The sequence below is a fragment of the Coturnix japonica genome, chromosome 3 (assembly GCF_054131305.1).
Source record: "Coturnix japonica strain WE chromosome 3, WE-NBRP24, whole genome shotgun sequence".
Lineage (NCBI taxonomy): Eukaryota > Metazoa > Chordata > Aves > Galliformes > Phasianidae > Coturnix > Coturnix japonica.
Genome location: NC_140665.1, coordinates 15,103,929 through 15,129,873, shown reverse-complemented (window position 1 = coordinate 15,129,873; position 25,945 = coordinate 15,103,929). Strand labels below are relative to the sequence as shown.

At 37.5% G+C, this 25,945-nt stretch overlaps 1 protein-coding gene across 20 annotated transcripts in view; it reads left to right on the top strand.

Annotated features, from left to right (window-relative positions):
- PLCB4 (phospholipase C beta 4) overlaps positions 1-25,945 on the top strand; it is a 180,775-nt gene that overhangs the window by 86,795 nt on the left and 68,035 nt on the right. For all 20 annotated transcript variants that reach the window (XR_014943796.1, XR_014943797.1, XR_014943795.1 and 17 more), the window contains 7 exons: positions 9,783-9,883; positions 13,738-13,818; positions 14,118-14,177; positions 15,361-15,504; positions 21,515-21,594; positions 22,116-22,169; positions 25,816-25,897. Coding sequence is in view for 15 of the 20 variants with exons in the window: in XM_085541080.1 (XP_085397206.1) it covers positions 9,800-9,883; positions 13,738-13,818; positions 14,118-14,177; positions 15,361-15,504; positions 21,515-21,594; positions 22,116-22,169; positions 25,816-25,897 (585 nt within the window). In the remaining 5 variants the exon portion in view is untranslated. The remainder of the gene's footprint in view (positions 1-9,782; positions 9,884-13,737; positions 13,819-14,117; positions 14,178-15,360; positions 15,505-21,514; positions 21,595-22,115; positions 22,170-25,815; positions 25,898-25,945) is intronic.

Sequence of the window (25,945 nt, the reverse complement as noted above, 5' to 3'; positions counted from 1 at the left end):
CCAAGCATCTCCCCCCACGTGTCCCCTTGATTTGTCTGCTGCACAGAGGAATGCTGAAATGCTGAACTCCTCATCTCTGGGAGCACTGCCATCACCACTCCAGAGCAGTCACAATAAATAACCCCACTCTGATTTGCCCAGAATGTTGGCACTGGTTATTTTGCTTATTCCACTTATTTTTTCTTTACCCCACTTCCCATAGACACCAGTATGTTGTTTTGTTGGTCTTTTATAGGATATCCTCACAGAATCACAGAATCACAGAATTACCCGGGTTGGAAGGGACCTCAAGGATCATGTAGTTCCAACCCCCCTGCCTAGCAGGGCCACCAAACATACACATTTACTAGATCAGGTTGCCCAGGGCCCTGTCCAACCTGGTCTTGAACACCTCCAAGGACGGGGCATCCACAACCTCACTGGGCAGCCTGTTCCAGGACCTAACCACCCTTCTAGTAAAGAACTTTCCCCTAACATCCAACCTAAATCTTCCCTCCTTCAACTTAAAACCATTTCCCCTAGTCCTGCTATTATCAGCCCTTTCGAAGAGTTTACTCCCCTCCTGGGAGTAAGTTCCCTTCAGGTATTGAAAGGCTGCAATGAGGTCACCTCGCAACCTTCTCTTCTCCAGGCTGAACAAACCCAACTCCCTCAGCCTGTCCTCATAGGGGAGGTGCTCCAGCCCCCTGATCATCTTTGTGGCCCTCCTCTGGACCCTTTCCAAAATCTCCATATCTTTTTTGTACTGAGGACTCCACACCTGGACACAGTACTCCAGATGGGGCCTCACAAGAGCAGAGTAGAGAGGGATGATCACCTCCCTATCCCTGCTGACCACCCCTCTCCTGATGGAGCCCAGGATCCCGTTTGCTTTCCGGGCTGCCAGAGCGCACTGCTGGCTCATGTTAAGTTTCTCATCTATCAGGACCCCTAGGTCTTTTTCAGCCGAGCTGCTCTCAAGGACAACTCCTCCCAGCCTGTACAGGTGCCTGGGGTTCTTCCGGCCCAAGTGCAAAACCTTGCACAACGGCCTGTGTATGCCATACCATACTGGCAGGCTGGCTCTCCTTTTTGTCTCCGCAGTGAGCAGACAAACAGGTTATGTACCAACACTTTTATTTTTATCAGTTTTGGAATAATGTGTCAGATCATCCATTTGGAACAATTAAAAAAACAAAAAACAAAACAAAACAAAAAAACCAAACAAACAAACAAAAAAACTGAAATGACTTTTCTTCAATAGTTTTCATGTACCTTATGGATAGCTGAATAAGCCAGAATGCATTCTGCAGGAAGATTTGGAGAGGCTGCTGCCATGGAACATCCCTCAATAGTTGGCATGACTGATTGTGCCTCAGATTTTAAAGAACAGTTGCATTAGTATTCAAAAAGGCATCTTAGGGACATTGTTCTCAAGTAGTATGAACAATTGAAGGCATCAGTAATGAGTGCATTAGCAGACCTGAAACTGTTTCATCAGATAAATTTATCAGGGATGTCTCATACAGTCTCATTTTGCCCTGAAGAGACAACCTCAGTTAGTTCAATAATGACTGATTTGACAGGAAACATAGCATACTGCCAAGAGAGTTGTTTTGATATTTGCTTAGTAGAAACATACATGAAGATTGCAATGTTTTTCTGAGTGCACTCTTTTTCCCATTCTCTTTCCATTACTTCCAGAGTATCTGGGCAATGGCACAACAGCTATTTGAAAAGAGCTGGCTTAAACAAATGTTCAAAAAAGGCTTACTCTGCCACCTATCTTCAGTAATAAAGTAGCAATAATAGTAACTTCAAGTTCAGCAACACTTTTATTTCCTTTTCAACCTCTATGGAATTAAAGCTATAATGAGCTGATAACTTGCTGTGTCTCAAATATGACTGTCCACCCTCTGTCCTGATGAAAAGAGAGCTATATTTCCAAATTATAGGTAACATTTTCTTTTTAGCCTTGCCTATGTTCAGTACCTTATGCCCAGGGCTCCATTCTGGCCTGGGACAGTTCAAGGGGTGGGGCACCCACGACTTCTCTTTACAGTCAGTTCCAGTGCCTCATTTACTGCTGACTAAATAATTTCTTCGTAACATCTAAGCTAAATTTTCCCTTTTTAGTTTAAAACCGTTCCCCCTTGTCCTATGGTTTTGTGCCCATGTAAAAAATTGGTCTCCCTCTTGAAAGCCCCCTTGCATGTTTTGTTTTGTCTTTTATGTTGATGCATTTTAGATCACTGAAATGACCTCTGAAGATCATCACATTTGCTTTTATCTGATGTTTTAAGCCAACAAACTGGTTTGCTCCTGTTTTCTCAGAAATCTTCTAGAAAAAACAGTTAGAATTGAGCCCTGCGGGTTACATTGTCACTTTCCTAATTTTAGATTTTAGAAAAACATCCATGTTCTTGACAGCCTATTAGGTTTTAAAATATCTGTATATTTTGAGCAAACTCATATTAAGTCACGTCAAAACTAGTTAATAAAGTTTGGTTTGAATTAATGTATCTGACCAGGGAAGGGATTATTTCAAACACAGAGATTTAGAAGATATTACAAAAATGTGATACTGACCTTTCATTAGCTTTTATTAATACAAGAGGCTGTGTGAATGTTTGCAGACTGACAGTTGTAACGTCAAAAATTGTTCATGGGGCAGCAGGTATTTGTATTCTGCTTTATTTTTGTTTGAGGTACTAGTCTGTGTTATTTCCAAAGCTTTTCCTTGTATTTTAATCTGAAGGCTGTTGTTATTAGTTTGGTTTGGAAGTTTGTGTCACCTTTTCCATAGTATCTGTAGTTAATAATTTAATCTTAGAATCATGCAGTTGTTTGATGGCCTGGAATCCCCAAAGCTGTATTCATAACAGGAATGCTGCTCCATTGTGGTTATTTGGTGCTTCTCCATATTTCCACCGGATTTCTTAGCAATTTAATATTAAACATTTATTTATGTATTCCTATCACTCTCAAGTACAGGAATCACTTCTTTCTGAGGATACATAACCCCAGAAAGAAGCTAAAAAGATGGTTCTAAAGTTTAAAATGTTGGAATCACTCATAAATTTTAGTTAACATAAAAGATACCCATTCTTCATAATGGTTTACCTATATTGCTGTCATAATTCAATGTATCAGGTTTTACTGGGCTGTGAAATAAAATTGGGGGTCAAATAATTCAGGAAATACTTGATGTGTTGCAAGTGGTGCATCTCAATTGTTGGTTAGTTGTTCTTTTTGTTTCTTTAAACTGATTTCTGAAGTAGACTTTGCTTTAACAATCTACATTTGAAAGCCAAGGAGTGAAGCAGTTAAAGCTATTAGAACTCATTGTTTCTTTAATCAAAATACATGGTTTATATACATCATATGGTACAGCAATTCAGAAAACATCTTGAACGTTTTTTATGGAATCCATTGCTTTCGTCAAAGTCCAGTTCACCCTCTGTTTCTACCTCAGGAGGGGATGACTTTAAGGATATGGCATGTTTTAGATTGTGCTAAAGATCAATATTGAATGCCTCTAATACTTCTTGTATTCAATTAAAGATAAAACTGATGTTTTCAACTTTTTAAAAACAACTTAATTTTATGTGTGGCTAGTGTTTATTATTAGAATGAGCCAAAATGGGGAAATTTCTAGGAAGAAGTTCTTCATCGTATGCTCGTTTTGTGAAATTACATGTGATCTCAACAGGTTAGAAGCAGTAAGTTACTGTTTGATGGATACTGAAGTATGCATGCAAATGAAAATTAATTATCATGGTATCTTTTGATGAGATACTTTGCTAAATTCCATGTACAATTGGCATCGTTAAGATAAATCACTCCAAGGGAAAATCTTTGCCTTTTAATGTTATAAATTAGAAAATGCAAGCATCAAAATTTCCATCACCACAAAGAAAGAACAACAACAACAGAAAAAATTTGTAAAGTTTGTGCTTTTGCATCACTGCTTCGTGTTTTGTTTGTTTCAGCACCTAAACATTTTATGAAGTTCCAGTTATATTAGGACAGCTTTGAATTTTGGTATGATATTGTTTAATATTCCTGATAGCCGGAACTTGATCTTGTTGTATGGTTGCATTTGTACTTGACCCAGAATAAATTTATTCACATTTCTGTATTATTATTATTTTAATGTACCGTTGACTTCTCAGAAAGCGTAGTGCCCCTTGAGGAAGGATGTGTGATAAGTACATAGGGGAGATAACAAGAGCTTTGGAATGACTAGAAAGACTGGGCAATACTGTAGGTATTAGCAAATCAGGAAGGCCTTTGGACAAACAGAAAAACAGCTAAGAAAACAGTGAAGTTGTGTTTGACTCCTGTGATCTATCATAGCTACTCACTCTACTTGTTAGAGATAATGGCTCTCATCCGAGGTAATGACTGAAGCGCAGTTCTGATGGAGGGCCATCTCATTTTCAGCACTATGGCAAAAGCAATTTATGTTTTCTGCTGTTAGCAACAGATGCATTCATTTCTTAGCCCGAAGCACTGGGCAGCCCCACTGACCTGATGTGAAACGCTCAGGAAGAGGTTAGTTATAAACAGGCCACTTCTTGTTTTCAGCTAACCTTTCAGCTGCCCCTGCACGGCACTGCATTCCAGCAATTAAAACAAAATGGAAAATAAGACTATTCTTAAACAATGCATTTTCAGGCATCTGAGCTCTGTTGTATGTCTTTTGTTCCTTCTGGACATTCTTTTTGGGGGAGAGTGGTTCTAAGTTGCTTGCATTAGCTGTGAGAATAATGTGTTTAAAAATAACCTTCCAAAAGAGCATTTTCTTTAAAAGGAGAAAAAAAAAAAAAAACCACAAAATTTGCCCGTGACAGAGCCTGGAGAGCTGTGAAATCTTGGAATTGCACTACAGCGTAATATAGATGCTGCAGAAATTCAGCAGTGTGGCTCTCACCATTATTTTTCACAGAGAACCTAAAAAACAACCCTTGTATGCATTTTCTATATGATAATGCTGGTATATTTGAGGCAAAAAAAAATTTTGGTCTTTGAGGAGTAAATACATCAAGATCTGAGTCTTCTTCAGATAAAGACTGGGAAACAATTGCGATATTTGCATATGACAGTATTTTGTAGCATTTTTGCTACAACATCATTGTTTTGCTGCTTGTTAAGTGGGAGGAAGCTTTGCTCAGCTAGATCCTCACTCTAGATTACAACCATGCAACTTTATTTCTACAGGTAGACTTCTGGGTTAGGATGAACTGCAATAAAAACAAGAATTTGTACAGGTCTGCTGATATGGAGCTGGTTGTCTTTGTTACGATAAATCTTATTTACCAGGCAATGAAAGATATGTGTACTTTAAGAAGGGAAAGAAAATTGTCAGTTTTATTTTTTGTTTCCTTGTAGCAGTAAGAAAATACAAGGACAAGATTATTAACCTCCACATAGCATTGTGTTGCTGTTACAGTTTGTCCTTGCCTACATGGACAGTAAACAGTGCACCTTTTAGGTAGTGTGATTTGAAGAAATGAGTGGTGAAATGGCAGACATAGAGTATGGAGCCTCCTCAGCTTTAGCTTAGCAGTGAGTGATTCATTCCGGAGGCAAAAATAATAATCACTGAAGAAAATGCTGCAGGTATTTTTATAATGCTCGTGGTTAAGCATGCTGCAAAAATTGAGAGTTACTGTGTTTTAGACCGGAGTAGATCAGCTCTGAGGGATACTGCTGTCCTTTCCAATGCTGTCTCAACATTGACAGGATGTTTATGGGATCCAAGGAGTATCCTATCCATCATGTTAGCCAGCCCTGTGAGTTAGTTTAGAATATCACCTCTTTCCCCAAACATTTGTCTGCTTTGTTTTAACAGAATCCCTTCCTCCTCCTGTTCAGCCACACCTTGTCCTTTGTTTGGTCAAAGAATGAAAAAAAAAAACAGCTGAAGATTTATCCCCCTGCACCCCAGATTTAGCAAAGTACAGCAAAGGAGGAAGACTTTTGTGTTAAATAACACTGTTCCGGATATGATTAATTTTGTGTCCTTAGCTTTTGGGTACTCCAGGTGAATCAAAAGGTGCTTTTTCTTAAGTGACCTAAATTCTGACCTCAAGCATAAATCACTGTTGAAAGAAATGCATGTTTATATAACTCAAAAGTCAATTAACTACTGAACTTGTGAGGCTTCACCCGCTTCTCCCTTGTGTTCATTGATAAAGACCTGAGCTGTATTTTATATGAGTGGGTTTTTTCTGTGTTTGTAAATGGTATATATTCAAAGACTTTTTGTATTTTAAGAATCCTAAATCAGTGCAAATACTGGATTTTAGTTTTTATAACCTGTTTTAAAACTTTAGAGTTAGAATTTGACTGTTCTTAATTTTAGTTCCTTAATCATCTATCATTATCAGATTTCTGTAAAGACATCACTTCTTGATTCTTGTTGGGGAGATGCTATACACATTTTTGCAATCAAATGCATGTTGAAATGTTGCATTTGTTTGTTTTGTTTGGTGGATAGCTGAGGGTTCTATTTCTTTTTTAGCTTTGGTCGAACTGCTTAGAAGTTGATGAAGATTCACTCCAATGAGTGACAAGGGAGTACTTTATACTTCATTTTGATTATCTTAAAAGCTGAGGTTAGGGAAGAACGTATTTTTAGAGTTGTTTAAGAGATGTGAGACTGAAAAGAGCTTTTTTAAAAGCTCTGTTCTTCACATTCTACATTGCTACCAAAGCATATGGCTTAAAAATCTTGAGTCCCTGACATAGAACTTGATTGCTTGCTGAATTATGAGCAAGCAAGCATGTTTTCTTGCAGGTAAATGCAAAACCTTGCATTTGTGAATAATAATTGTGAATAATTCACATATGTGAATAAGGACAGTCATTCTAGTTTGTATGACAGAGAGCTGTTCTGGGCTTCTATGTCCTTGTCTAGTCTCTTGTCTTCATAAAAGCTGCTGGGAAATTAGTGTTGAGGCTGACTCCAAGATTTGTAAGGTGTGCTTTTTAGTGAGAAACTGAAGAATTCAATCTGTTTAATTTCATAAATAAGGTAATAAAACAACTACATCATACAAAGTACCCAGACCAGGAGACAATATCTATAAGTTATCTTTCAGTGACTGATGAACTGATGATGAACTCAGCAAAACTGAAATTCTCAATAAAGTTGCATGTTTGTAGTGCTGAGGTAATTAGTTTTTCTGAATGATACATGTCAATTCAGTCACTTGTTACATACAGAATTTGGAGTGCTAGATGCTGGATGAAATATTGGGATGCATTTTATACAGGGGGTCAGAGCAGCTGCAGAGCTTGTAGGTTTTAAAATCTGCATCAGTATGGAGATCAGTGTCAGTTTGGAGAAAGAGGAAGAAAAAGGCTAAAGGCTGTGGGTACAGTATAGAGACTGTGGAGAACTGATCTTCACAGCCTTGAAAATGAAAATGAATTAGAATATCTGCCTTTCTCAGAAGGACTTCACAAGCTGGTGACATGTATTGCTGCATAAAATACCTATCATATTGGAATTGAGTTTGATTGTTTCAGAGAATGAATTCATGTACCTCACAGGGGTTTGAAAACATAAGATTTATCTTCGATGTTTATGCATCAATGAGCAAAAAAAAAAAGGCAGAAAGTGAAGAGACAAGCAGCATCAAAATGCATTTTGCTTTTTTTTTTTTTTTTTAAGAGAAGGAATATGTTTTTCAGAATAAAAGTAGCTGTTCTTAAAGGTAGTTTTGGACAGAGTACTTTAGAAGTAATATCTGAATCCTTTTGTAGTTCTTGGTTTTTTTTCTTGCTAGAGCATCTTTGATGAGAATAAGAACGTGGCAGAGAAGAAGGGTACTATGAGATTCTTAATTTTTTTTAAGCACTTGTATCTGTTCTGAATTTAAAGCTCAGTCATAGTAGACATTTCAGTCTAAGAACATCATGGAAGCATTGTTACCTAATTGCTAATGGTTTAGTCTGCTATTCAGAATTTTGGCATAAGCAAGTACTGCAAATTTGTTTTGCCTAGCACTGATGTCACAGACCATTGTGCTTTCCCTTTAATTTTATGTATGCTTTTTGTTCTGCATTCTTACACAAACTTTGCTTGGGCTAATTGCCTGCATTATAACAGAGGAAGAATTATGCTGGTTACACTTAGCTCTGTATCATGTTACTAGAGTTGGTCAATAGCAGATAAATGTAAGACTAACGCAAGCATAGCAGGATATTTTCCTCAGTATTTGCTTCCTGCTTCCTGAAATTTAGATGTCTCTGACTGTCATCAACTTGTCGAATCTCATTTCAGACACAGTGGTAAAGAGAAGCAATTTCTTCACTCTGATTTATGTCTGTCTTAGAAGGCAGGGGATCTCGCTGGCACTTTCCCACCTTCAAGACGGTGATGACTAAGGAGAAAAGTGTGGTCATACAGCAGGAATTCGGGATAACAACTTCCTCCTTTCTGTACACCTGTCCAGTAAACATAAGACTAACCTGTGCCACATTAATGTTTAGTGAAGAGTGCTGTCTCATGATGCAAAGGGAATAGAAAATTGAATTACAAGTTGCAGCACTGAGCTTGCTTTTGCAGTAGCGTGGCTTCAAATTGTCCCCATCTATAGAATAGTCTAACAGCTGTGTGTTAGTTTGTTGTAAAAGTCACATCCCTCTTCTGATGAGTGGAAAGCCTTCTGTGTCAGCTAAGGTCAAGTAAAAGCAGTGCCAGTATGTGTACTAGACTCTCTCTGGAGACACAGAAGGAGAAAACAGACATTCTGTCATTTTCTGAGTAAGGATGGGTGCTGCACCAAAGGTCTCTTTGGACTCCCTACAGAAACAAATGGTGACCCCTGAGGAGGGTTGTCTGGGTTTTCCAAGGAACTGTTAAGTCAGACCTCTGTGCAGGGGAAAGCAACATAATCTAGAAAGCACCACGGTGGTCTAATGCATGAAGGAGTAACCAAGGTAATATTCATCTTGGGTGCAGCATCATTAAGCTGTTCAAAGAGTAGATGGGACTTCCTCTGCAAAGTGGAAAGCAACATAATGCAGAAAACACCAAAGTCTTGGGCAGGTTACTGAATGATTGGTAGACTTTATTGTAAGGTCTGTATGTTCTTGTTTCTGTATTGTATTCTAATTTGTGTCTTCTTTTATTCACAGTCCCAAACCTCCACACTGAGCAGTGATATTAGCTAGTTTCATGAAATGCCTTATATTCCTGAACAGTTTTTTTTCCCCTATGGACCTACATACTGTTTATGTTTTCAGTTATGTATAAAATCTTACAGAAAATACTCAAAACGCTGCATAGTATATATGGATTTTGAAATAAATAAAAAAATCAGAGGAAAAATGTGTTTTGCCTATGTAATATGGAATTCAGTGGTTTTTTGTTTCTGTTTTGTTTTGGATTTTTAATTGTGTCGTCGTAGTACCTGATGTTTTCCTGTGAACTAAAGCACTCCTGTTTGTTATCAGTTGTGATACTTCGTATTGCCTAGGGTTGTATTATTCCCAAACCTATTATACTCCAGGAGTGATGTAACAGATATTTAAACTAAAGGGATGCTACAGTGGCAGGTGTTTCTTTCAAATAATGAAGTTGACACGCATTTTCTGATTGTTTTTTCATTTGAGTTATGGAACAAAAATGATCTTGTGAGGAGAACTTTTCATCTGGAAATACACAGTGAATTTTTAATATCTCTGCGTGAACAGAAAAGCTAAAACTCACTATTTTTTCTATTTAGACTTCAAAATACTCCTTTAGAATGACAGCAATTGAACTCTACCCTTTCATTCCATTTCAGGTTTTTCTTCTGTAATCATGGCAAAACCTTACGAATTTAACTGGCAGAAGCCAGTTCCCTCTTTTATGCAAGATGGAGCTGTGTTTGATAGATATGAAGAGGTAAGAGGCCATTTGCATTTCATTTTCTATTCTCTTTTAGGTATGCAGATGTTTTAGAATATTTCATGTTTTGTTTTCATTGTACAAGAATTTTCACATAACTGAAGAAATGTGTCTGGGGGGGAGGGGGGGGGGGGAATACCATTGCATTTCATTGCTTTGCAGATTTTTGCTTTTAAACAAAATAACTTGGAAGCATGTTTAATCCCACTGATTTGCTATAAACTCTGAGCAAGAGAAAGGGAGATTTGGAGCAAAATAGCTGTAATATCATAAAGCTCTCATCTTGCAGACCCATAAAGTACATTACTGAATAAAATGCGTTCTTCCATTTTTTGTACATGTAACAAATTGAATTGAGGTAGGAAGAGGGGTTATTTCCTTTTTATATATAATCTAAGGACCTACATCTTGTGGGCGAAAGTAGAACATAAATCATTAATATTCTGATTCTGCCACATAATTTGAGGTCCAGAGTGGTTTTATCTCCATTAGAAGATCAACCTGTAATCTCTCTGAAATATGTTTACTGTGATCCCAGCTTCAGCTGTGCTTTAATCTGAATCTGTTAAAGAAGTGTAAAACAGGACATGTTACACAGACAGTTAAAATAAAAGGTGGAGACATTCACCTTATACTTAGCACTGATATACCTCTGAGATTACTTTTTTCAAGGCCTATCTTTAATCTCATTTGGGCAGGAAGTTATCTCAGTGAGTACCAACAGGGATATTAGGATTTTCCTTTTACCTTTGGAAATGTGGGTAAACAAGTTTTTCTTATCATGAGGACTGCCAAGTCAGGCACAGTGCTTTTAACATGTATTTTTAGTTCTGGGGACAGATAAGCTAAGCAGATACTACTATTGAATGCCTTGGAAAGAAGATTCCTAAAAGCTTTGTTTTTCCTTAAGCTGTTCCAGAAATTCAGTCTGTAGGCATCCAGGTGGGAGGTTATAGGCCACGATTGTTCTCTTGCACCTTAAATGAGAAATGAAGAATGAGCAGATGCAGAAGAGCTCAAGTGCTCAGGCCTCACTGTGGTATCAAGAATACTCAGTGAGGTACCTCGGTTATCGGTACTGTGTTAGAGAGAACATAACATTTTGAAATGGAATACTTTTGTGCTGAAAGCTGTTTTACCCAGCAGGCACTCATGCAAAACTAGCCAACAGATACTACTGCGTATCTACAGATTTAAATGGGAAAACTATGTATAGGTCACTCCAAAAGTAATGCCTCCTTTATCTTTCCAAGGAAACTACAACAAATACAAAGATCATGATATTTCAGAGAGCAAATTCTCAGCTACAAATCGCTGTTTTTCAACACAGTTACCACCCTTAGCCAATCAGCACAGATGAACTAAGCAAGATGATAATCATTCTGTGGTGTGACAGCTATGCCATAGCCATCCAGAACATGGCTTGTCTTTCATGTTACTGTCTCCACTGCTGAAATGCACACCACCCTCCAGCACACTGTGCTCACTAATGTTGTTTGGCCTCCATAAATCTTCAGCAAGCATCAATAAGTGTCAATGGGTGTCATCCTTTCCACACAGAGGAGTTCAGTTCCACATCTTTTCTTCATATGCACTTCCATGTCAGATACTGTACTGTCAGACTACTCCTCTGCTGCCATCTTTCACATGGTAGCAAAATGGAACAGAATATTGGTGGGAAGGTTCAACCTCTACTGTCATATCACCACCATCTGCCTCGTAATAAAACAATAAAATAAGAGGCATTACTTTTGGGACAGCCCTCATGGAATTCTTGGTCCTTGGAGCTGAACTTATTTTCTTCCAAAACTCCATAGAAAGAGAATATTACTTGCCACAGCAAGAGCAGAACGTTGTCTGTCCTTCCATGTGATGTGGTCTGTCTGCATTATTTGCTGCAAGTTTTGCCGTAGTGCACTCCAGGTTTGCTGTGTTACAGATGGAAGTCTGGTTTGCTTTACTGAAGGGGATCTCTTCTGAAAACATTAAAAGCCTTTCACTTGGGTGACTAACTTTATGTTCCATTTGCAATTTTACAAGGGCTGTAAAAGTAAAACAAAACCAGTGACTCAGAAGTTAAGATCTGTAGCCTTTAAACAGTGAACTCTAGATGGTGTAGCTGTTTGATACTGTCAGATTTATGACACACATATGCTATGATTTTATTTTGCTATAGAAGTAATCAGATAGACGACTGAAGAGAAAAATACCGTTGCTTTAGGCATATAATGCAAGCATACTGGCACTCTAGTTTTCACTGAGATTCTGTACTTAATACCCCCACCTTAACAGATAAATTATAATAAACTAAAGTCATACAGCAAGTCAGTGCAGAACAGGGCCCCGGTAATCCCAGTCTGGGTTTTGAGTAACTGAATAGCTGTTGTATAGCATAACAGGTTTTTTTATGTGCTTAACTTTTGTCGAGCAGTTAGGAAAATCTGGTTTATTGTAACGTGGAGTGCTGTTTTTGTCCATACTTTGATAGGTGAGTCACTTACCTGACAGGATTACAAAATGGCAGAAGTATTTTTTGAGCAAAACGGTATTGATTTTGAAAAGTGTGGAATAGAACTGTCTCAGAATATGAAAAGAAAACTATCAGACACGATTAGGAATCTCACTAGTCACATTGCATGTATGTGTTCTCACAGCAGGTGCCTTCTTTACAAAAGAAGACATATAGTAGAAAAAGTAATTTAGTGAATACAATCAAGTCTAGGGTGGGACATCAACATGAATACAGGTTATTTAAACCTGTGTGAAAACATTTTTTGGTACATCTACAGCTTTTTGATAGATGGAGATGCAATATATGGCCAAAAAGCTGCCTGCCTTTGGTTGTCTGAGTAATCTTTCTGTAAAATGCAAGAGGCATTCATTTCAATTGGTACCTAGCTGTGTTTTTATATGAAATATTACAGGACTCCAACAACTGTAAAACTAGTAATTCTGAGGTGTCTGGCAGTGAGTACATTTAATGAAGGATGAGTGCTGCAGTGAAAGCAGGAAAATTAAAGCTGTGGTGGAGAAAGACAGCCAAAGCCATGCATGCTGGAAGCCTATGTGTAGTGGTTATTTGGTCAGACTGAGCTATGGCAACTTTCTTTCTCTTTTGTCTCAGCTCCCCTGTCTGTAAAATCAACATAATTGTTTGCTACATGGATGGAAAGCTACAGTGTGTCAATCCTATTCATGCTATCCTACGTTTTAGCTTATCACATGATGCATTACTTGGGGCTGGAGGTGTATGGAGGAAATTCCTTTTTTAATTCAGCTAATCTGATATTTTTGCCTTGTTTAGCTCTTCTCATAAGCTATCCTTTCTTAATTTCTCTGCTAATTAATATTCTCCAATTCTGTTTGCCAGATACTCTGGCTACAAAATACTTGTGCAGCATTGGCGCTGTCGTAGTCTAACAGGAAAGTGCTTCCTGATTTCTGAATGTTAAAATAAAATGTGACCATTTGATGATCCTGAGCATAGTATCAACAGTAAAAAATTCTAACCCTTACAAAATTTAAGTACTGAAGTTTCAATGAATATTTTTAAAGTTCAATTTCATTAAGATTTTTGAGGTAGGAATCAACGTTTCTTATTGAATAAAGAAGAAGCTTTGTAGTTGCTTAGAGAAATATGAAACTATTAAGTGCATCCTAGTGCTTAAAATGCTGGTAAAAGGACACGTCACTAAAAGTCATTTTTTCGTAAGCCTCTGTCCTTATTGCTAATTGCTTAGGAATGGCAAATTCTTCAGGGGGAAAATGTGACAGTCTCGTGTGTTTTGAACAATACATTAATTCATGACATTTGACACTAAAATAATGGTCTGTTATTCTCTTTTCTTTAGGAATCTTTTGTCTTTGAAAGCAGTTGTCTCTTTCAAGTGGATGAATTTGGCTTTTTTCTGAGCTGGAAAAGTGAAGGAAAGGTATACTACAGTTATGTCAGGAATATATATATTACATATGATCCCACTTGTTGCATATTCTCGCTAGCTTTGAAAGTTCTGAAATGTTTCTACTGATTTATATTTGCAGCTAACCTTAGTTCTGTTCTTTCAGAATTTACAAAAATGAAGTACTTAAGAAGGAATTAACATAAATGTAAGGAAAATGTACTGTTTAGTGTTAATCAAAAATAACTGCATATAAAATACATTATTTTTGCTTTATGTCCTAACAGATCTTTGAACTTATATATATGTATATATATATTTTACCATTTCAGGAAGGACAGGTGTTAGAGTGTTCCCTGATCAACAGTGTTCGTTTTGGAGCTGTTCCAAAGGTACTCCATAGTTAGTTTATATTCTTCTTTAAACAGAGAATATTTAAACTGAAGGTGAAATGCAGAGTGGAGTTCATTTATTTAAAAACTACCGACAGCAAACCTTTTCTTTTGCAATCACGTTCTATAATCAAGTGATATGGAGTAATTGCTCTAGGAGGAGTCTCTAGTCTGATCTTCTTGATTTAGTATTGTGCCTGGCTTTCAAAATGTTTAAGAAATCTGAAAAAAATAAAATTAAAAATAACGGTTTCATATTCCAAATTTTGTTCCTTTCTGTTCCAAATTTGCATCCCTGTTCAGCAGTTAGATGATCAGAGAGGACAGCAATAACCGGAATCAGTGGCCACTGTCTGCATTTTTGAAGAATTTCTGTAGAAATCCAAAACTTTAGAATATTTAAAATGATGTGCTTGAGTAAGCAAAATGACAGTTTTCCTGAGATGAAAGTTGGCCCTCTTTCCTCCAGGCCATTAGTTTAGAAAATATCTGGTGAAACAAGGTTAACACTTCTGCATTTCTACTTTCAAATGCTAAGTGTTTCTGTATTACCTGTAGATAATCATCCTTTAGTAGTTCTTTTGGGACTCCATAAACTAAAATGCTTTCCCTATTGAGAAAGGTGCATGAGGAGAGGTAGCGCAGACAACACCATGCTTCATGTACAGGGTACCATAGCAATATGCTTCAGACTTCACCTCTGTTTTGTTCTTTATGCCCATTAAATGTATAGCATTTGACCAGCTTCTAAGATGCATGATTAAGAAACAGCCCAAAAGTCACACAGATAATAGCTCTCAGTAGTTATAGATTTAACTAGATTGGGATAATTTATTTATAGATGAACATTTTTTCTCTATTTTCATTCTTTGGAGTGATTCAGTTTTCTTTTTATGACTAAAATATATGTAATTTCCTATTTAACTTTATGAAATGTATTTAAAGTACATCTAAATGTATTTAAAGTACATTTAAAGTACATTCAAAATTTACATCTGAGCTTTCATGTTTGTATTCATATTTGTTAAAACTTTTTTTTTTTAAATGAAAAAAATGAAAGTGCTTGTTTAGGATGGTTGGCAAAGATTTAAAGATGTTAATGTACATAGAGATAAAGATGCATCTTTACCATAGTGCATTATATAACAAAAGGATGTAACAAGCTCTCTATTCTTTTCAACAGGATCCCAAAATACTAACTGCACTTGAGGCTGTTGGAAAATCAGAAAATGAGTTGGAAGGACGGATAGTGTGTGTTTGCAGTGGTATAGATCTGGTGAACATCAGCTTCACTTTCATGGTAGCAGAAAACACAGAAATAGCCAAGGTACTTCACAGTTAAGCACTGTGTGGGAGGGAAAATAGGGAAGCTCCTCAGTAGTACGCAGTTGTTTTTCTGAAGCAAATCAGCTTACTTTGCTGACTGAAACACTTGTTCATATGTTTGCTGCCACACTCTCCAAAGGACAACAAACATCCATTTGAAAGTTCTGTAAAATGTCTGCTTGCCATGCTGAAAGAACAGAGTGATATTATCTGCCTTTGTATGCATGGTAATTTATCAAAAGTAGAGAGACATACAAGGCACAGTGTTCCCCCTAACCGTTAAGCATCTTTGTGTGGGGCTTACACAGTAGACTAAGTGGAGATGATGCTGTGAATTTGTAACACATAGTGATACTAAAGAGAAGTGCAATTACTTTTATTTCCATGGCGAGTTGAGCTCAGCCCTTCAAAATTTTATTCAGCGATTATTTAATTGTATCCTGGAGTTTATATTATTTGAAAAAACAAAAGCAGGAAAGAAAATTCTGTACAGCTGAGAGGATTCCAGTGTACCCAGGTCCTTTTCCGTTTCCCTTTTATGTGGAACAATCTTAAGAAAACAGTGGTGCTTTGTTACATGGCATTGTTCCTCAGAGTTAAAGGTTGCAACTCACAGTGTAAGTTCCAGGGCTCCACCAAGGCCTGGAACTCAATCTGTCTTTTCAAAACTGCTCTGAGAAACTTGATCCTGGGTACTGGTACTGTATGAATAGCTTAGATCCAGTTCAGAAAGTCCTGGGCTGCACCACAAGAAGCATGGCTGGCAGGTTGAGGGATGTGGTCCCACCCCTGTGCTCTGTGCTGTGAGACCTCGCCTGAAATAGTGAGTCCATCTGTGGAGTACTGAGCACTGCAGATACATAGACATGTTGGAGTGTGTCCAGATGAGGGCCAAAAAATTATTTAAGGGATGGAATAGCTCCCTTAGAAGGACAGTCTGAGAGAGGTGGGGCTGGCTTTTCACTGTCCTTAGTCTAGTGTCCTGACTTTCCCTGTCCCGTGCTTTAAAGGCACAGCAATTTTCACAGAACATAAATGACTTCTGTGATATGTGAGTTGAGAGAAGAGGGACATCTACTGGTCAGAACATCCATGGATAAGGGCAAAATGTCAGGAATCCCACTCAGCCACTTGTTTCTAGATGAGAGCTGAGAGTCACGGTTGAATTCTCCATGGGTTTCCTGAAACAACAGGCTCTTAAGCCCTTTATTCTGACAGGCAAACACAAGCACTGGGTATGAAATAAAAGAGAACGCCACATATCCTCCCTGGCTTTCCCATTGCTTGAATTAAGCTGACTGCAACAGGGGAGAAATTACAAGGAAAAAGCAAAGATCAAATAACCTCAAGAGGTTTGGATAATGCTCACCTTACCTGTAAATAAGTCACAGATGACCTTATCTGGAATTGCTTGATCTGTAGATTACAGGGGTTTTTTGCCCTTCAGACCTTATGCTCTTTTTAACACTCCTAATTTAAAGTTGATGGCTGAAGGAGAGCTGAGAGGGCAAATGTATCTGTGCACCCTGCTGCTGCTGCCAGTGTTTCGTCAATGAACCTCCGCTAACTCAAGGTTACTAAATGCCTGAAAAGCATTTGAGTTCTAAAGCAAAATATGAGAGAGTGCATCTTAAATAAATTTTTCATGCACCTCCTCCTTTAAAGGGATATCTGACAGTGTTGGATCAGGCTACAGAAGCTGGACTGCTTGTCATAGCCTAACTTTCATTCTGGCCTTTTGCGTCAGCCTACATGTCCATGTACAAGATATCTTTGTCTTCATTTTTATTTCTTTTCAAGATTATTCTTTCTCTAAGATTAAATAGCAGGGCTCAGATTCCACTTCTGTATGAATATAAGAGAACTATTGGTATATAGTGAACTATTCAGGAGTAACATTGACAAATTGAAGGTACTGAGGTATATAGTGAAAATCTGAAAATATTTAGCACTAATATAAATGAGTACCAAACATATCCCTTTTTTCTATCAAAAATACTTTGTAACTCCACTTTATGTGAAACCCAATTGAAGTTTTTTTTGTACCTCCCTCATTTAAGAACTTCATCGTGTTTATAGGATTTTCCTTCATTAGAGAGGTATTGCTTTGGAGATACTGAGACACTGAGCACAAAGAAGGATAGTTCTATGTTTGTGTATTTGCGTTGGTTTATGGGTATTTTAATATAATCTGTAAAATTAGCAGCACTGTCCTAGCACAAAAACAAGGATGCTGCTGTGTTCTTCTTAGTGTATTAGCAGGGAAAAGTCTGAGCTCTTCTTTCATCTTTTCCACAGGGTCATAAAAAAAATGTATGTTTAATCTGGCAATGTTATGCTGACAGGAAACAACATATAGCCAGTTTGGTGTCTGTCACAGGTTTTGGATATTTTACAGATATCTCTATAGTGGATCACAGTGCCTTAAAAGTGATTATGAAGATAGATACTTGGAAACTATTCTTATTCAGAAGGATGTTTCATTTTGAACTATTAACAGAGAGTTTGAGTATATTACACTGAGCCTATATATCAATATGTAGGTGAGGAGTTTTTTAATCTTACACTGTTTCACTTCTATATAGTGTGTTCAAAGTCCAGGCACTGTTTTTTTCCCCCTCAGCTCTTTTATTCCCAGTTTTAATTTGAGGCCAGCTGGTAGCCGTGGGAAATATCAGATGAAATAAATGCTCCAGAAACTGCTTTAGCCCTGAACTTAAGTACAGGCAGCCAGATGCTACATCGTCATGCAGCTGTGTAGTGTGGCACAGATAGGAAAATGCAGCTCTTGAGCTGCCATATCCTGCCCAGGGCACGTACTAGTGTAAAGATGATTCACAGATGGGTAGTTACTCGTTTGCTTGCTGCCAGCAGGGATATGATGCTTCTGTGTTTTATCAGCATTTGGCTGCAGTTCTGTGCCCTTTTAGTGTACATGAGGCCAGTTTCTAAATTAGCAGGAAAGGCCTTATCACTGAATAAAGATTACAGTCTCTCCAAAGTAGGAATCATCAGGATGGTTCCTGCAGAGAAATTACTTACTAAGTGAGTACTGTATTGATTTCACATTGTACCTACATTTTTTTCTATCCTTTTTTCTTTTGGTCAACTCCTCCTCATGTGCAGAAGAAGTAACTGTTACTGAGAGCAGGGTAACCGTACTGCCAAGTGTAATTGTTACATCTGGTATAGTTGCAGCCCATTGCCTTCAAATCAGAATAGATTTGTATGTGTTTGTTTCCTATTGGAATGGTGACATTGCCGGTACTGCACGGATGACATTTTTTTTGGAGAAATAGATGTCTTCTTGAAAGACAAACTTATTCACAAGATGCAGTTTGCTTAAGTAAATCTTGGAGACCTTAGTTAGTTAGTTAGTTAGTTAGTTTGTTTGTAGTGCGTGCAGTATTTTGTTTTTTGTGCCAGAGTTAAAAGGTTGAATTCCTTGTAAGGGGACTAGTGGGAATAATCCAGATCATCTAAGGAAGACAATTCATGCAGACACAACAATGCTGACATAGCAGTTATGTGACATTTTATTCTAATTTATTAGGTGAAAATGAATAGTCAAATTTTCACTATACAAGCAATCAGAATAAAAGAGGCTTTATCACAGTCTTCCTGTATCATCATAGGTGAGGGAATGCTTGTAGAAAAAGGTGTTTCTGAAGTCTGCCAAAAGCTTTCAATTGTATCAGTTTTTTAAAAAATACTGTCTTCCCATGAACCTTGCTTTCCTTATATCCCTAGGATGAATATCCATACTATCACTGTTAAGTCCTCTTATTCATGAAGCTGAGAAGAGAAATGGGAGAGTAATGTGATTGTTTGTTTCCAAGCACAGGTTTGGAATCTGCTTTAGAGGTGACACTGTGTCCTACACAACTAAACACTGTGGGGGTATGGTCTTTTTCCCTGGCAGAGACTTGCTGAGCTGTAAAGTGTAAGGTAGGTTAGACTATTAGGACACAATGAGGCAGCAAGGGCAGAGCAAATGTTACAGGAAAAGAGAAAGAGCAGTGCTTAGAGAAATGATTAACTGATGGGGTTCTACACTTGCATTACCTCACTGTCTGGTTTTATGCCTACTGAACTGGCTTCTTGGTTGTATAATGTCCTCTCACTCCAGGATGCCTGTCTTTAGGCAGTATCTCATGTATTTCAGATGTGATAACAAAATCAAAGGTAAATAATTCTGTGAATTGTAACAAGATGAATGCTTTAATCATAGAATCATAGAATGTCCTAGGTTGAAAAGGACCTCAAAGATCATCCAGTTTCAACCCCCCTCCCACATGCAGGGTTGCCAGCCACCAGACCAGGCTGCCCAGAGCCACATCCAGCCTGGCCTTGAATGCCTCCAGGGATGGGGCATCCACAGCCTCCTTGGGCAACATGTTCCAGTGCATCACCTCCCTCTGTGTGAAAAACTTCCTCCTAACACCTAACCTAAATCATCCCTGTCCCAGTTTAGAACTATTCCTCCTTGTCCTATCACTATGCACCCTCATAAACAGCCATTACCCTTCCTTTTTTATAAGCTCCATTCAGGGCCACAATGAGATCTCCCTGGAGCCTTCTCTTCTCCAACCTAATCAAGCCCAGTTCCTATATATGTATGTATGTGTATATATATATATATATATGTATGTATGTTTGTATATTTATAAGAAGTTCATATATATATATAAAAGTATGTGGCTGATTTTTCAAAAGCCAAATAGATTTGTAAGGTTCATTTTAGGGAATCTCATAGCAGTTTGTTATTTAAAAAGAAATTTGTGATGTGCTTGTAATGTGATACGAGCACAAGAGTCTGCTTAGGTGCTTTCTTCTCTGAATTTGACACTTTAGACCTTTTTTAGCATGATTTTAGCCAATGGTTATTAACTGTGGGCAGTTCGCCAAATGCAATTTTCTAAATACATTAGTATTCCTCCTGTATAAATGCTATTCTTTTTCATCTGATTTGCAGATGTGCAGCACTTATTCATGAAAATAAAAATATATTCATCTTTGTCTATTTGTAAGTGTAAAGTTCTGGATTCTGTCCAAGTCAGTCCAAGCAGCAAGCACAGAATTTGGCTGTAAGCAAGAAGCTTTATTCATTAGGTCGATATTAAGCAGTGGACCAAATCCCATCTCAGTTCCACCAGAATAAATTATCTGTTGAGTAATCCTAGAATTACAGTGGCATAATTGAGATTGAATTTGGCCTTTAATGCTATATATTGTATATATTTTTTCTGATAGCTGTATCCTGCCAGCATTCTCACTAAAGTCAATGTGAGTTCATGTTAAGGTCTAATCCTTAAGCTTCTCCTATACACCACTGCAAAGTCTAGGTATGAGCTATAATAGAAAAGTAGATCCATAAAAAGGAGTTACATAAGTACTTTAATACTGTTGCTGGCTGAAAGTTGTCCTGATGATTGCAGGAGTGTTTTCCTTTTTAAGGACGAAAGCCAGAATAGCAGGACTGAATATGTAACAGGATGTTAGATGAGGTCAGCATTGGAGAGAAATTCTTGTACCTCCCTGTGGTTTGCTGTGGCTTACTAATATTTTGTTTCATTCTTTTCCTAACATTGGACCAATTAAATATGTCATCACAAATCATATAATGCTGCTTAGTAATTGCTAATACTGTCAGCAGTGACAGAAAAGGAGGCGTATATTTATATGGGCTATAAATAGAAAGCTTAATAAATCAATCAGTGGACTGTTTCCCTTTGCAGGCAGTAAACTGTTTTAATAGCACTGCAGATGCTGTACGTGGTACTTAGAAGAATGAAAAGCACAGTTGCTTTGTTTAGTGAAAGATAAAACATTAATGGGTAAAATGTGATTGGGTTTTTGTGTGGTGTTATGGACTGTGAAGTGGACAGGTTCTTTTCCTTAGCTCCAAATGTTATTGTAATCCATAGCCGCAAGGAAGAAGAGCCTTTTACCAAGATTTCTTCCCTTTTCAGTTCTCCTAATTTATTGCTTCTGTATTTTGTGTTTCTCAGCAATGGGTAGAAGGACTGGGATCCATCATACATAACTTTAGAGCTAACAATGTCAGTCCAATGACATGTCTCAAGAAACAGTAAGTGACCTTCTTTTCTCCCATTTATTTTTCTAGCATTGTAATTTTCTTCTTTTTTTTTTTTTTCCATATATTTTAAAAATAAAGTGTAATGAAGAAGATTAGTTTAGTGTTTCATTGTAACCATTCATTGTGATCAGAAGAGATCTCAAGTCTATATTAGGCATCTGCCCAAGAGGAATTATAACTATTCATTTGATTTATTGCTGTTGCATGTTGTAGTTATTGTCTGAGTTGTTGCTTCACTGATGTATGTGGAAACAGAATCCCATGAATCTTTCTTCTTGTCAAACCGATCCTGTTAATTATACACTGTTTCTTTTGGTCTGCTTTTTGCTTTTACAGTGAAAACACTGGTCTGCCTTTAAGCAATAGAAGTCTACAGAGGAATATTTTTTAGTATGAAACAATTACCTGATCGATTATACTAATTTCAAAGGGATGTCAGTGATCTTAAGCTGAATATAACTGTCCCAATTTTAACAAGTAATATTTTAAAAATACTTATTTCTTAATTTCAGCTGGATGAAGCTGGCTTTTCTAACAAACACAAATGGGAAAATTCCAGTTCGGAGGTAAGCACAATTGGGCAATAGTTCTGATTTTTTAATGCTAGTAAAGGTCTATGGATCAGTTATTAAATACAACACAATTTTATCACTGTTTAATACCTATATAAAAGCAAGCACAGAACTAGGCATACTGAGCTGAGTTCTGTACCTCCTTGGTAACCTAGGAAAGACTTGTTATCAACCTAATAATTTTTCTCTTAGCCCATTCTAAAGAAGATATGAGTGCTTATAATTGTTTTCTAGGTCATTTAGAGCTAAAAACATCAGTCTTCTCATCTTAAAACTCCTCAAACTTTGGACTAGGTTTTTCGTAAAATACTTAGCAAGAGAACCATACAAACTTGCAGGCCAATTAACTGGAGGGCAAAGATGTACCTTGTAAAATGTAGTTCCTTGTAAAAGAGACAGATATAGCTCTGCCAAGATTACTCCTGCTTTTATAGGAAACCCCAGGATAATATTTGGTTTTCTCCACATGGCAAAAGAATAATTAGGCTGATTGTTGTCAGTGACAGAAAGGTTAGAACAGACTTGTTGTGGTTTTTTTGTTTTTTTTGTTTTTTTTCTGTACAGCTATTAACTATTTAGTGTTACTGATTTTCAGTCCTCACTGGCCAGGCTGATAATTCTCCCTGCCCTGCTCTAGACGTTCTTGCAGATACTTTGAGCTTCTTTCTTCCTCATCCAAAATGTGAAAACCCTGATTTTGAGACTTGCTATTTTTTAAGGAGGAATCCTCAGAAAGGAACAGTAAGGACTCTGTAAGTTAAGCCTCACATAATTTTTTTAGTCAAGGGAGAAAAATAGGACTATGTGTCTACATAATGTGCAAAAAGACAAAGTGTCTGCCATGCTGCCCTCCAGGTTTCTTAGTTTCATGATTCAAGTGACACTTTGAGGGTGTTAAGGCTGCTTCAGTTACTTCATTTATGAGCTTTCACATTGCCAGCTTCCTGCTTATTCTTCATACTTCAGCTGAACTGCCATGAGGTACCTCCTGTGCGGAGGTCCCAAGAGGAGTATCATCTGAAGGGTAAGAGTGGGAGAACAGTACTAGTTGAGCAAGTTCATTTTCAAGATTTCAGCATCATGTCTGTGTTTGAACACAGAACTTTATTTTCAGAATTGATGAATCATGTGCTAGCTTATATGAAACTTCTGCCTTGAAGTATTTTACCTTGCATCTAGAGAGACATAAGTCTGTTTTCCTGCTAACCAACTTGCTTCTGCATACAAAGGCACACATTGCTAGAGAGTCCCATCCACTGGGTCCAATGTATTAAATTTTCCTGCTAGATTTATAGTAATCAAGTTCAAAGTAATCAAGTCATTGAATCCATCAATGTGAAAGATAGATTTGTACCCTTCAATCCTAGATTTGGGAAGTATTCTAAAAAATGAGGAAACATTCACACGTTGCCAAAAATAAATACAATTATATATTCATACCCAGTGGAATGTGAGGAGTTAACATCTGTAGGTATCTGTCAGCCAGTAATTTGCTTGTGTTGGAAATAACTCAGTTTTTCCCAAGATGTGCAACAAAGTGCATGTAAATCTGTCAAGTCTGTCTAAAATGTCTCCACAGGTAGAGGAAAAAGTAGATTTATTTACAATATCCTTAGCAAAATGAAAGTGTCATACTATACTTTGAAAGTCTAATTTGATTCATGCACTCGTTTCTAGACTGTTGCTCTCATTACAAATTATGTTTGCTGTCATCTTTGAAATAAAAAAGGGTTCAAAAAAAAAAAAAAGGTTTTCTATAGCTGGGGAATCTTGCCTCTCATTTTCTGATTAGTTAGTTATAACAATATTATATGATTTTTATTATTGGGACCCAATTCGCAAGAATAAGCATATAATTTTTACCAGGCCAGAGACAGATCATAAAATATAGAACTATATTATTCTGTGTCTTCAAATCAGTAGAAAAATATCCGCTTGCCTTTGTCTGTTTATTTGTTTGTTTAAGAAATAAGTGCCTAAAGTCTGTAATTTAGTGAAAACATCTTAGTACTTACCAGCTTTGAAAGCCAAATATTTATTTATCACACTCTTTATCTTACTCACTCTCTTCATCCTTTGCTTGGAACCATCCTTTGCTTTAGCATTTGGGTTGGACTAGATGCTGAAGTCCCTTTCGAATACTATGATTCTGTGATTTATGCGCCTAAATAGGAACACAGAAATCTAAACGTTGTAAGAACAAGGTAAAAAAAAAAACACTTATACAAGCCAGGATGCCATTGGCCTTCTTGGCTACCTGGACACACTGCTGGCTCATCTTCAGCTGAGCCTCAACCAACACCTTTAGGTGCATTTCTTCCACAGTCTTCCAGCCACTCTGCCTCAAGCCTGTAGTATTGCATGGGGTTGCTGTGACCGAAGTGCGGGACCCACCATTTAGTTCTGTTGAGCTTCATCCCATTGGCCTTAGCTTAGGGATCCGGCCTGTCGAGATCCCTCTGAAGGGTCTTCCTTCCCCCAGGAAGGGACACTTAGTCCCAGCCTGGTGTCATCTGCAGACTTAGAGAGGGTGCACTCAATCCCCTTGTTCAGGTCGTCGATAAAGATATTAAAGAATATTAGTATGAAAATATTTACACAGAAGCCTCAGAGCATTTTGAAGAACAAAATAACTGAATTACAGTGACAAAAATAACAGCACCTGTTTCACATCTCTTTCCTTGTGAAGTTATTTACTTTGCGTGAGGCTAACAAAAAGCCTCAATAAATGACTGTCTTGATCATAAAGAGCAACATATTCTCATTAGGCAACCTCAGGGTCTCTCCCACTGTACAGATTGTCATAGCATTAGAATTAGATCCTGGATACAGACCTTAATTTTCCCCTTCAGTCTGAGATATCAAGATCAGAGGAATTTGGGAAGCTTAGACTTAGACCCTTGAAAGGAGGAGGATGTATAGATCTATTTTTTTCCAGAGATAGAGATTATTCAAATTTGTCTCAAATGGGAACAGAAAGAGACCAAATGTTTTAATCCTATCAAATAGTTGGACTTTAATTGGATTTGTTTTCTTGCAAATGAAACCACTTCCTGATTTATGGAATGTTAATCAGTTTGGTGGAAATCTGTTTAATTGCATAGTATTCCTAGAACTGAAGCATTCATATTGCTGGTGAAATGAGCTTTCAGATTGTGAAATGAACACTGCTGCTGGTTAAGGAAAGAGGAAGGAATCTGCCCCTTGGAATGGTTCAGGCCTGCTTCACGAGTTAAATGGGAAGCATAAGTTAACACTCGGAGAGGAAGTCACAGCAACCAGTAATACCTGGAGACATGGGTCTTACTTGCAGGAACTGCTACTTCTTAAACACAGTCATTTTATCTATGCATGCAGTTGAAAAAGATACAAAATAATGCCTTGTAAAGCTCTGTATTGCTTTTTGCTCTTTTTGCAGTTTATCATTTTGGTGTATTTTCTAATGGATAGTAGGATAGAAGGATAGCAGGATAGTGCTGCTCCTTGAAGCTTAAACCACTTTTTCAGCCTCTTTGTTTCTTGGAAGATGCAAACATTCATCAGCTGAAGTCAGAGGAAAATATTGGCAGTAAAGCGCAAGAGACAGAACTGATTGTTTAAAAGTGACTAACTTTTTTTTCCCCAATCTTTTTTGTTTTAGCATCACCAGAACCTTTGCATCAGGTAAAACAGAAAAAGTGATCTTTCAAGCACTCAAGGAGTTAGGTCTTCCCAGCGGAAAGGTATTTAGCAGTTTTGAATAGCATCTTTGTATATGAATAAACTGATGA